At 41.0% G+C, this 12,894-nt stretch overlaps 1 protein-coding gene across 1 annotated transcript in view; it reads left to right on the forward strand.

The window, feature by feature from the left end:
- The window catches only part of LOC105998197 (chromosome unknown open reading frame, human C6orf165), a 44,439-nt gene that overhangs the window by 30,822 nt on the left and 723 nt on the right, over positions 1 to 12,894 (forward strand). Inside the window, exon 10 of the mRNA XM_013032847.1 lies at positions 8,975 to 9,118. Coding sequence (XP_012888301.1) covers positions 8,975 to 9,118 — 144 coding nt within the window. The remainder of the gene's footprint in view (positions 1 to 8,974; positions 9,119 to 12,894) is intronic.

A 12,894-nucleotide genomic window follows, 5' to 3' on the forward strand; every position in this document is an offset into this window, starting at 1 on the left:
TCAATTGGTAGAGCGCCAGCCCTAACTGAAAAAACTAAGGGACAGAGACCAGGTCCTGAGGTCAAGACTAGTACCAGTACCAGAAAAAAAAGATTATATTCTGTAGAATGCTTCCCAAGTACAGACAGAAACAAGGTTAGAGGAGGAGCTTTATAATTGTTGGGAAGAGATTCACATCTGAAGATGAAACCATGATAAATGAATCTACAAAGTTTAATGAAGACAACATTTGAAATCAAACTGATGCATCAAAGACAAAACATCTAGGATAAAGGCTTTGTTTATTTAAATAATTGAAAGTACAATATTTTTGGATCCAAATAATCGAAACTATAGTATTTATCTAAAATTAAAGAAGCTCACTTAGCACAGATAACATGGAGTTAGAAAGCAACTGAGCACATGGAAAGGCCAGAGAGTAGACCAAAGGTATGTCTAATATATAGCTATGCCCTGTTCTTAGTTCACCTATCGAATGTGTAGTAATGGACCTACTGTGTGCCAGGCATGATTCCTAGCATGGGAGTTAGTGAGAACACAGACCAGGTCCTGCCTCAGTCAGGTCCACAGGCTCTGTCCTCCTCCTCCTGTCTCTCACAGTCAGCCCTCACTTTTAGTTGGGTATGCTGTCTCTCTTTTCATTGAGTTCTTCTCTTTTTTAATTTTTAAAAATTGTTATTATAAAGGTGATGTACAGAGGGGTTACAGTTACATAAGTCAGTACATTTCTTTTTTTCCTTTTCTTTCTTTCTTTCTTTTTTTTGTTGGTTGTGGGACTTGAACTCTGGGCCTGGGCACTGTACCGCAGCTCTTCAGCTCAAGGTGAGCACTCTACCACTTGAGCCACAGTGCCACTTCCAGTTTCCTGGGAGTTTATTGGAGATAAGAGTCTCACAGACTTTCCTGCCCAAGCTGGTTTTGAACTGCAATCTTCAGATCTTAGCCTCCTGAGTAGCTAGGATTACAGGTGTGAGCCACCAGGCCCGGCTTGGAAAGTACATTTCTTTTTGGATAATGTCACCCCTTCCCTTGCTCTCTCCCAGTTTTTTCCTTCAGTCCCCACCCACAATTTGTATAGGTCATTTTCAACGTAAGGTCTAGTGAGTACCACTGCTGCATTTGTTCACTCTTTGTCCCTCCATTTATGTGCCCCCTTTACTCTCCCAAAGACAGATAAATGAATAAATAAGACAAAAGGAACAGAAAACAATAACAATAACAAATAATACCTCTTATTTCCATGGAATTCTTTTGATAAATATTATTTTATATGATCAGAGGCACATAGCACCTGTGTGTTTCTCCCCTAACAGTATGCTTCTTTAGTCTCACTGTCTGTGAATGCCTAGAATCTTATATAATTTGTCATGCTCCAGTGTCTTTTAGATCTAGCTTTTGCATAAGAGCTTGGTTTACCTCACTTAATGATTTTTTCTAGGTCAATACATTTCCCTGCAAATGGTGTAATATTATTCTAATGACTATGTAAAATTCCATTTTGTATAGCTGCCATATTTTCTTTTTATCTACTCATCTATTGTAGGGCATCTGGGTGAGTTCCTCCCTTTGAACTCTAAACATCATTTTGAAATATGTAGTTTAAAATGATTATTGCTGTTTTTTATTGTTTGTTTGTTTTGGTCTGATGCTGGGTCTTGAACTTGGTACCTGACACTTTCATTCATTGGCTGGCATTCTCCTAATTGAGCCACACTTCTCTGTGTGTGTGTGCATGTGTGTGTGTGTGTTTAAACTATGAAGTCAATGGGTTTTGGTACCACTAAGCCAACCTGCAGGGAGTCAAGCGGTAATTGTACTGACCTGCTCACCACAGAGAGGCACGGAGGGCATTCTTAGAACATGGGGGAAAGGTACCGGACCTAGGGTGTAGGGATGGTGTAGTAAGGAACTGCGGTGGTCAGGACCTTGGACAGCGCAGTTGGCACTGTTGTGAGATTGTGCTACTGCTTAGGTGATCTGATACTATGTACTTTATCTTTTGAATCAAGCCATTCTGCAGAGCCTTCTGGCTTCCTTCTGCTGTGACAAGACATGAACGTTGTCTTTTAGTGTCCTTTTGTGTGTGGGCAAAATCGTAGGCTTACAGTCTTTGCCTTAAATGATAGGTTACTCTCGAAGTGATTATCCATAACTCTGCTGGCACACACCTGGGTTTGTAATGTTTGACAATATTTGTCATTTTTTATAGTATGTAGTTTTCTGATAGTGAAATTCAACATCCCCTTCCTTCTTCCCTTCCTTCTTTCTTTTCTTTTTTCTTTCTTGGTACTGGGATTTTTTAACTTATCAGAGCCTTGTAATTGCCTGGAGCTCTCAATATTATAAGGCATTCTAATTTTATGTCTTTTTATATAGTAAGCCAGTTTTCCTAACATAATTTACTGAATAGTGTACGTTTTCCCCAGAATATGATGCATGTCAAGTATACTAACAGTTTTAACAGTTCTCTAATCTGTTCTATTGGTCTCTCTTTGTGTCTCTGTGGTGATGTTGCTCTGTTGTAATTGCCGTTGCTTTGTAATACAGTTGTTCCTTGTTGTCTGTAGAGGTTGTGTTTCAGGACATTCCTTGCATGCCAGAATCTGAGGCTGCGTAAGTCCTTTATATAAAATGGAAGAGCTTTTCAAATGACCTACACATATTCTCACACATACTTAAATCATCTCTACATTACTTGAACTACCTAATACAATGTAAATACTATGAAAATGGTTGTTATATTATTTAAGGACTGACAACAAGAAAAAAGCCTTTACATGTTCAGCGTATACTTTTTCTACAAAAATATTTGTGTTCTTCAGCTGGTTGAATCTAGGGCCCCAGAGCTATGGAAGTTTCTTAACAAATTGACTATGTTGTTCCCAAATCATGTGGGATTTCAACTGGAATTGTATTAAACTAGTAAAATAATATGTAGATGAAATTGTAAGTTATTATGTAATAAAGTTTCTTCATAAAATACCCTTTACTTCTATATTTCCTATTGTTATTACATCAGTTATAAAACTTCACCACTTAGTGATATTTTAATCTTTAACAGAAAACAGTAGTTGAGATCAGTGGGTTTTGTTTTTTTGTGATTGCTGTTGCTGTTGTTGTTTTTGCCAGTCCTGGGCCTTGACTTTGTGGCCTGCGCTACCACTTAAGCAACAGGTCCATTTCTGGTTTTCTGCTGGTTGTTGATTGATTGGAGTCTCACAGACTTTCCTGCCCAGGATGGCTTTGAACTACAATCATCAGATCTCAGTCCCTTGAGTAGTTAGTATTACAGGTATGAGCCACCAGCTCTGACTAAGATGTTTTTGTTTTCTTTATTTTAAAAGCTTTATTATCTTTAAGTAGTTGTATGAAGGAGTTCCCATTCACCAAAGCAGTTTATGAGTACAGTGCATCTTGGTCATTGTCACCCCAATCAATATTCTCACCCACTCCTTTCCTTAGTATTGAATTTTTGCAATTTAACAAAGCAGTTTATGTGTACAATGCATCTTGAACTGTGTCACCACTTCAACATCTTCACCCCCTTTAACCCAAGTCAAAGTGTGTGGTACACTTCTCAAGTCTGTGGTACAGGCTTTGACTTAGTCTTTTTAAAGCATTATACTATTTGCACTCTCCATAGAATCTATTACATAGAATCTATTGTATGGTAAGCAATGAATTAACTGCAATGTAATAGGTGTTGGAGAGTTGTGTCTATCATTTTAGCTACTTAGAAGACTGAGTTCTGAGGACCATGATGGCAAATTGAGAGACTTTTATCTATAATTAGACAGCCAAAAGCTTAAAGTGGAACTGTGACCCAAGTGGTAGAGTTCTAGCTTTGAGCAAATAAAAACTAAGGAGGAGCACCCAGGCCCTGAGTTCAAGCTCCAGTTATTGTGCATGTGCACGTGCATGTGTGCATACACACACACAAACATACAACACACAATTATGTAGCAATTCTAAGTAAAATTAAAGGCTAAAAATAAAAACTAGGGGAGGGAAGGTGACTGGGAAGGTGGTAGAGTGCTAGCCTTGAGCTGAAGACCTGAGTGTCCAAGCCCAGAGTTCAGACCCCATGACCGACCAAAAAAAAAAAAAAACCCAACTACATGTGGTAGGAATATATCCTACCCAATAATAGATTTTTCTTTTTTTACATGGTGTAGAAATACACGCTTCTCAATAACTGTGTGTGTGTGTCTGTGTGTCTGTGTGTCTATGTGTGTGTGTGTCTGTGTCTGTGTCTGTGTGTAATGTCTGGCCTAGGGCTTAAACTCAGGGCCTGAGCACTGTCCTTGAGATTTATTTTTGTCATAGCTAATGCTCCACCACTTTAGCCACAGCTCCTCTTCTGGCATTTTTGGTGATTAACTGGAGACAAGAGTATCGCTGATTTTCTTGCCTATGCTGGCTTTGAACTGTGATCTTTAGATCTCAGCTTCCTAAGTAGCTAGGATTACAGGCATTAGCCACCAGTGTCCAACTTATAACTGTTAATTATAATATATACCAAAAGGGATATAAAATATATCAATATACTAAAATAATTAGAATTGTAAGGTCTATAAGAAAACAATGTTGCCAGTTTCCTTTGTCTTCCCATAACATTTGTGGATTTTGTGTTACTTAGTCCTTGTCTTCTTTCTTTGCCATTTATGTGTGTATTTGTAAACAGTATATTGCTGTAAAATGACTGTGTTGTGTTCATTTTTTGTTAGTTGATTTTCTTCTTAGCATTTTGGAGGACTTTTTTTTTAAATGTTTTGGAGATGAATTATTTTCTAAGTTTTACAGATGCTTTTTCTCAGTTTGTAGTTTACCTTGTCTTCTTTGTTTTTTTGAAACTGGGATCTGGCGATATAGCCTTAAACTTGAGATCTTCCCTCCTCAGCTTCAAGGATGCTGGGATTATAAGCATGTACTCTCCTTGCCTGCCTTTGTGGTTTGTTTTGTTTTTCTTCACACTACTGAGGTGTAAGATAGGTTCTTTACCACTTGAGCCATGCATGCCCACGACCCTTTCTTGATATCTTTTTTTTGGGGGGGGGTCCGGTTGTGGGGCCTGAACTCTGGGCCTGGGCGCTGTCCCTCAGCTCTTCAGCTCAAGGCTAGCGCTCTACCACTTGAGCCACAGCGCCACTTCCGGCTTTTTTTTTACTTTTTGCTTATGTGGTGATGAGGAATCGAACCCAGGGCCTCAAGCATGCAAGGCAAGCGCTCTACCACTGAGCCACCTTCCCTGCTCCAATGCTATTGATTTTTTAAAGCTGGTCCTGGGGCTTGAACTCAGGACCTGGGCTTTGTCCCTATACCTATTTGTACTCAAAGCTAGCCTCTACCACTTGAGTGATAGTAGCACTTCTGGCTTTTTCTGAGCAGTTTATTAGAGTCTCACTGACATTTCCTGCCTATGCTGGTTTCAAAACATGATCCTCAGATCTTAGCTTCTGAAATAAATGAATACATCCTCGTTATAGCAGTTGCTGTAGTCCAGGAGATAAATAATGATGGTAGCTTAAGGTTTTAGTGGCAATAATGATAATCTTTTGTCAGCCATATAGCTTTTGGAGGAGGAATTTGGTCTATGGGGCTCATTTTCCCATTCTCTTAGCTCCTAAATTAAGGAATATATCAGAAGATTACTGTAGAAGTATTGGTACAGAAAGACATCTGAAAAATGGGGTTGGGAATGTGGCTTAGTGGTAGAGTGCTTGCCTAGCATGCATGAAGCCCTGGGTTCAATTCCTCAGTACCACATAAGCAGAAAAAGCTGGAAGTGGTGCTATGGCTCAAGTGGTAGAGCGCTTGCCTTGAGCTGAAGAGCTGAGGGACAGCGCCCAGGCCCAGAGTTCAGGCTCCATGACTGACAAAAAAAAAAAAATCCTATTTGATCCTGAAATTACAAATGCCCTAATACATTATCTTTTAAAATATAGGTTTACTTTTCATATTGGCATCTTTAATCCATTTGAATTTGATGTTTGTGTTGGTTAGTTACAAAGATACAATACTAATTTTTTCTATTTGTAGAAATGTTTTCCTAGACCATTGATCTAAAGGGTTTTTGTTTCCCTACTAATCTACTGTTTCTTATAAATGAATAAAGCCTCATTCTGGAGCTCTGTTTTGTTTAATTACTTAATTTTAAAACACTGCCTAAATGGATACTTATTGAAGTTTTGAAATAAGTGTCTTCTTTTGTAAATATACTTTTTAAAAATGGTATTACAAAGGTGTTATACAGAGGGGTTACAGTTTATTTTTGTACAGTGTCACCCCTTCCCTTGCTCTCTCCCAGTTTTTCCCTCCCATCCCCACCCACAAGTTGTATAGTTCATTTTCAACATGGTGTCTAGTGAGTACCAGTGCTGCATTTGTTCACCTTTTGTCCCTCCATTTCTATGCCCTCCTTACCCTCCCAAAGACAGAAAATAACCAACAAGACAAAAAAAAAGAGAAAACAATAACAAAGAAATACCTCTTATTTCCATTTCCTGGAGTTCATCTGGGTAACTATTAGATGATCAGAGGCATATATGTAGTGAGCCTTTGTTTTTCTCTCCTAAGAGTATCCTCCTTTGGTCTCACTGTGTGTGGATGCCTAGAGTCTTGTATAATTTTTCATAACCTGGTGTATTTTAGATCTAGCTTCTGTATATGAGAGAAAATGTGTCATTTGTGTGTTTGAATTTGGCTTACCTCACTTAACATGATTTGTCCATTCAATTCCCTGTAAATGACACAATATTCTTTCTATGTAAAATTCTATTGTGTATAGGTATCATATTTTTTGGATCCACTCATCTATTATAGAACATCTGGGCTGTTTCCATAGCTTGGCTATGATGAATAGTACAGCAATAAACATGGATGTATAAGTGTCTTTATGGTATCCTGACTTGCGATGTTCTGGGTAGATGCCCAGGAGTGAGTGGTATGGCTGAGTCATGAGAAAGATCTATGTTTGGCTTTTTAAGAAACTTCCAGAATGCTGTCTGTAGTAAGCCTTGATAATTGGTAGAGGAGGTTCCCCCTCATTTCTTTCTCTAAAAAGTCTTGACTAGCTCCGATGTTTAGCTTCATATGACGTTGAGAAGTACATTGTCAAGTTGCACAAAAACTCTCGAAGGAATTCATGTTGAAAACACCTTGCATCATATATGTAGATAAATAAGAGAAGAACTGACATATTCACAACATTAATTCTCCCTATTCAGAACTTAAATACAGTTTTATATGTTTCTTTTTTCCTTAGAAATGACTTGAATATCTTTTGGTAATTTTATTTCTAGAGACCCTACATTATATTCATTGTTAGTTTTAAATGCTATTGATTTTTTTTGGGGGGGGGTCCGGTCATGGGGCTTGAACTCTGGGCCTGGGTGCTGTCCCTCAGCTCTTCAGCTCAAGGCGAGCGCTCTACCACTTGAGCTACAGCACCACTTCCCAGTATGCTTTTATCAAATGGACTAGATCACAAGATACTTTTAAGCCAGCACCAATAGCTCATGTCTGTAATCCTACCCACTTGGAAAGACTCTATCTCCAATTAACCAGCAGAAAGACAAGTGGAGGGATGGCTCAAGTGGTAGAGTGTCAGCCTTGGACGAAAAATCTAAGCAAGAGTGCAAGGTCCTAAATTCAAGCTGGAGTATATAAAAAACATTATGTCCTATGTCTCAAATGGTGGGCATTTGGTGATTTCCTGTGCTTGATTTGGGGAGAGCAGTTAGTGCCCTCTTCTTCCTCCACCTCATATCAACCACTCCAGCAATGTCAACTGTAGCTCAGGTGTGGCTTATTTAGTCTGGAACCCCTAAATCCTTCATGCTGGGCATCTCAGCAGAAAATCAGTATATCCCACTGCAAACAAAAAGCAACCAAAAACTGAAAACCTTGGCTAATATGCTGTCTGTGTATAAGTTTAAGTTCAAGATATATTTTAATGAGGGTTTAAACTGATGTGAGATATCTATACATATATTTTCATATATATATTTGTGTGTGTGTATATATATATATATATATATATATATGATAGTGGCCATTTTAACTTTCTAACTACTTCCAACAAGTTATGTACTTTTACTGATTGTGGAAAATGGGCAGGGACATTTGAGGATCTGGGAGAGAGAGGCATATTCTTGCCTTCATATTATTCCCCCTCCAATTCAAAGAATCACACAAAAAGCCAGGCTGTAAGGAAAAATGAATGCTGAGCTTACTAATTATAAACTTATTAGTTATGAGCTTATTTATAAGTATATTCTGTAGTCAAGAATTCTTGTTTTTCTAGTCTTTTAATTATCTGTGTATTGTGTTTTATTCTTTATATGTGTTTGTGCCAGTATTTGGGCATGAACTTGTGCCAGAACTCAGGGCCTTAGCTTTTTCACTCAAGGCTGGCACTCTACCACTTGAGTCACACCTCTGCTTCTAGCTTTTTGATGGAGATAAATCTTTTGGGGGGGTGGGAGATGGGAAGGGATGGGAAGGGAAAACAAAGGTGGCAACAAAGCTTGATAAGAAATGTACTCATTATCTTGCCCATGTAATTGTAACCCCTCTGTACGGTATTTTCACAATTTAAATAAATTAATTAATTTTAAAAAAGAGTCTTTTGGACTTGTCTGCCTATGCTGGCTTTGAATTAGTATCTTCAGATCTCATCCTTCTGAGTAACTAAGTGCCCAACTTATTAGGTTTTTTGTTTTTGTGTCAGTCCTGGGACTTGAACTCCAGTCCTGGGCACTGTCCCTGAGCTATTGGGCTCAAGGCTAGTTCTGTACCACTTGAGCTACAGCTCCATTTTTGGCTTTTGGTGGTTAATTGGACATGAGTCTAATGGATGTTCCTGGCCAGGCTGGCTTCCTTGAAAATCAGTTACAGGCGTGAGGCACTAGTGCTCAAGTCAACTTACTGTTTTATGCTTTCCAAGAACTAATTACAAAACTCTCTTTTTTAGATGAGAGATGTTGACAAGCATTACATAAAGCCAATCACCAAGTGTGAAAGCAGCACACAGACCGACACCCACATATTGCCACCCAACATCGTGCGGTCCTACGAGTGGAACGAGTGGGAACTAAGAAGAAAAGCCATAAAACTGGTTTGTAGCAGGGCTTGCTAAATTTATCACTTGATTGGGGAATTTTAATATGTTGTTCTTTGTTGGTACTTACTTAAAAAACAATGAATTCCACACAGCTCTTTGCCAACATACAAATAAGCATAATTTATAATGTGCATCTTAACCTTGTAAGACTAATTTTATTTTTTAAGACTAATTTTAAGTACAGTATGTTCACAAATAAAATAAAATTTAAAAAAGACTAATTTTAAGGAAGTGGAGCTATGGCTCAAGTGGTAGAATGCCATCCTTGAATTAGAAAGCTAAGGTATAGTACCCAGGCTCTAAGTTCAAGACCCAGTACCAAAAACAGAAGAGGGAAAAAAAAACAAATTTTAAGCATATATAGGAGTATAGAAGTATGGAACTTCTGGGGTGAGGACCACCGGGAGACACTAACTACAGCCAACAGAAAGTCTTTATTACCTGCCTGGACTACACTGGACAGTCGGGTGCCCCCAGAAAGGCAGTGCCAAGCCTGGTCTCATGGCCTCTTTTAAGGCAGAAAGCCCATCCCCCTTATTTGCTTAGGGGTGGAAAGTCCTTAATGGTTACAGAAGCTAAAACAATGCTGTAAGCAAGGATGAGTCAGCGAAAACAATGCTGTAAGCAGTTATGACCTGGGACAACATGTCTGTTACCATGATGTTACTATGATCAATTCTATAATCCATTACTATTCTCATTTCCATAATCTGTTACTATGTTTGTTACTTAGAAACAGAACAATGGCTACATATATCTTTAAAATGTCAAACTGTAAGGAGCTAGTCTCACGGATGGGTTTGCAGTCCTTTAAGATGGAGTCACAAAAACAAAATGGGAGTTATAGAACCTTAGAGTAAACTAAGATGGTAAAATTTGACAAGCCCTATTACAGAATTATTCTTCAATGATACAAGCCAGACTTCTGACCTCAAAAGAGACAATCCATCGAGGCACGGTTCAAGATAACAAATTTATTTACACTATTTACACCAGAACGGGGGCCTGCAACTACCTTGTCCTGGGCTAGATACCTAGAACCAGGAGCAGCCTCGACCTCCAAGCCTCCAGTAGGCAGCCCCAACCTTTATTAGTCAGTCTGCAAACTACCAATCAGTCGGTCTGCAAACCTCCAAACCTCACACCTCCAAAGCTCCAAAGGGGAAGGCTTTTCCATTTCTTCCCCTCCTCTTCCTCTACAGGCCTCTTGGCTCTCCACAGGCCTGCCCTACTCTGTTCCATGAGGTGCCTCTCCCCAGGCCTCTCTAGAAGAAAGTCCCAAATGGCCTCTCCAGGCTCCCCTGCCCTCCTCAGGCCTGTTCTATTGTACTCAGGCAGGCTTTCCCACCCTGCTTGACGCCACACCCACTCCAGGAGCAGCCATGACCCCCTTTTGGCAGCATGCCCGCCCTTCGGAGGCATGGCAAGCCCGTGGGGTGGTGACATCAGCCTCTCGATGCCCACCCCCTCCAGCAGTCTAGGCCACGGGCCCAGTCTGATTACTGGAGCCCGGCTATTTATTATACCAGGAAGGAGAACAATGACAATTATCCAACAGTTTTAAAACTTAGAGCTAATCTAAGTGAAAAAGCTAAGCCAGCAGGCAAGGTTCTGAGTTCAAGCACATCCTGAGTTTCTCCCAAGTGCTGGGATTACAGGCTTGTGCTACCCTGCCCGGACTGCCCCATCTTAACGGTCAGCTTATTCTGTATAGACACCAGGATCTCTTGTCTTTCAGTTGTTAAAACTGTAACATTTGGTGCCCACCCTGTTTGAAAACCCTCCACCCTGTTCATCTTGTCATTTTAGACAGCAAACGTTCACAGCCTAAGTGAAATGAAATCAAATGGGCCCTCGTCTGTAATCCTAGCTACTCAGGAGGCCGACGTCTGAGGGTCACAATCCAAAGCCAGGAGAGTCTGTGAGACTCTTTACCTCCAACAGATTACAGAAAGAGAAAAGAAAAGAGGAGGCTGGAAGTGGAGTGTGGTCAAGCAGAGGGCCAGCCTTGAGCCCACGTGCAGCCACGGGTGGGAGTGCACGCAGACCTCCCGGCCCCCCGCCCCCTCCCTACAGGAAGTGGGAAAACGGAAGTCAAACCAAACCAGAGCAACCACAGCCGCGGGCGGGCCAGCCCCACCCCCCTCCCCCGCGGGAGCCGGCTTCGGAGGTCTCTTCGCCACATTTGCATATCCAGCCTCCGATAGGCTCCCGCCTTCCGAGGCCTCGCCCCGCTGGGGCCGTGCGCACGTGGACCGTCGCGCGCGCTCTCCCACACCCCACACAGTTGTATCGTTTTTCCGGGCTGGTCCCGGGCTGGTCCCCGGGCCTGGGCTCAGGGCTGGGCGCTCCCGCTCCCGGCGCTTGCTCTGTCGCGTGGAACACACCTCCGCTTCCAGCTTCTTGCTGGTTGATTGGAGATGCAATGGCCTCGGATCGCAGCTCGGGGGCGGGGCCCCGGGCGCCTCCCAGCGTTTTCTGTCCACTCAACCTCCAGTTCATCGCACATTCGTTACACACCGCCGCCCCCTGGAAGGATGAATAGTCCAGCAAAGGACACTGAGAGGCTGAAACGGTGAAGTCAGAGAAGGCTTCCTACCACTTAGAACCATCCCTGAGTCGCCCTTTTCATTTGCTCTTCCATGATGATTAAAAAAAAAGTTTAAAGAGCCCACGTAATCTGTGTAATCTCATGTTAATCCAGAGTAAGAAAAATTAAGAGTAACAGAATAAAAACAAAACATCAGTCTCATATTAAAAATGTAGGGAAATGTCTATTTTATAAAAACAATAGAAATCGTACATTGTTGTCTTAAAAACAATGTTCTGTGGTGGTAGATGCTGGTAATTCCAGCTACTCGGAAGGCAGAGACAGGAAGATGACCAGTTTGAGGCCAGTCTATTCAGGAGATAAAAGGGTTGGATTTGTGACTCAAGTGACAGAACATTTGCCTAGCAAAGTGAAGTCCTGGGTTCAGTCCCCAGTACTACAAATTTAATCATACATACATACAAACAAAAGTAAGCCTTGATAGGGTATTGCCCACTTGTAATCCCAGCTGCTTGGGAGATGAACATCTGAAAGATCATAGTTTGAAGCTAGCCCAGATGAAAAGTTAGTGAGACCCCCAGCTCACTCCACAAGCTGGGCCTATCATCCAAGCTACACCAGAGGCCTAAGTAGGATGATTTCTTTCTGAGGCTGGCCCTAAGCAAACAAACACAACACCTTATCTGGAATTAACTAGAGCAAATAGGTTGGGGGTATGGCTCAGGTGGTAAAGTGCTTGCCTAGTAAATGCAAGGTCCTGAGTTCAAACCTAGTATTGCACAAAATAAGGCAATCTAGTATATTGGAAAAACCCAAGCTTGTATGAATCTCAATGTATGAATTCACTGAAACTCTGAATCTGGTGTTTTCCTTCTTTGGATTCGTCTTCAACATTCTATGTGTTTCCCTACTTAATAAGGGATACAAAAAATTGGGGGGGCATATTCCCCAGCCCTTTTTACCTTTAGTCTGTTTTTCAGAGAGGGTCTCACCATTTTTTTTTTTGGTCAGTTGTGGGGCTTGAACTCTGGGCCTGGGTGCTGTCCCTGAGCCCTTCAACTCAAGGCTAGTGTTCTACCTCTTGAGCCACAGCACCACTTCCCTAATAATATTTTTTATTAATACGTTTTTTTATTGTGAAAATACCATACAGAGGGGTTACAATTACATGAGCAAGGTAATGAGTACATTTCTTATCAAGCATTGTTGCCTCCTCCTT

This window comes from Dipodomys ordii, unplaced genomic scaffold, assembly GCF_000151885.1.
Source record: "Dipodomys ordii isolate 6190 unplaced genomic scaffold, Dord_2.0 Scaffold158, whole genome shotgun sequence".
NCBI classification, from domain to species: domain Eukaryota; kingdom Metazoa; phylum Chordata; class Mammalia; order Rodentia; family Heteromyidae; genus Dipodomys; species Dipodomys ordii.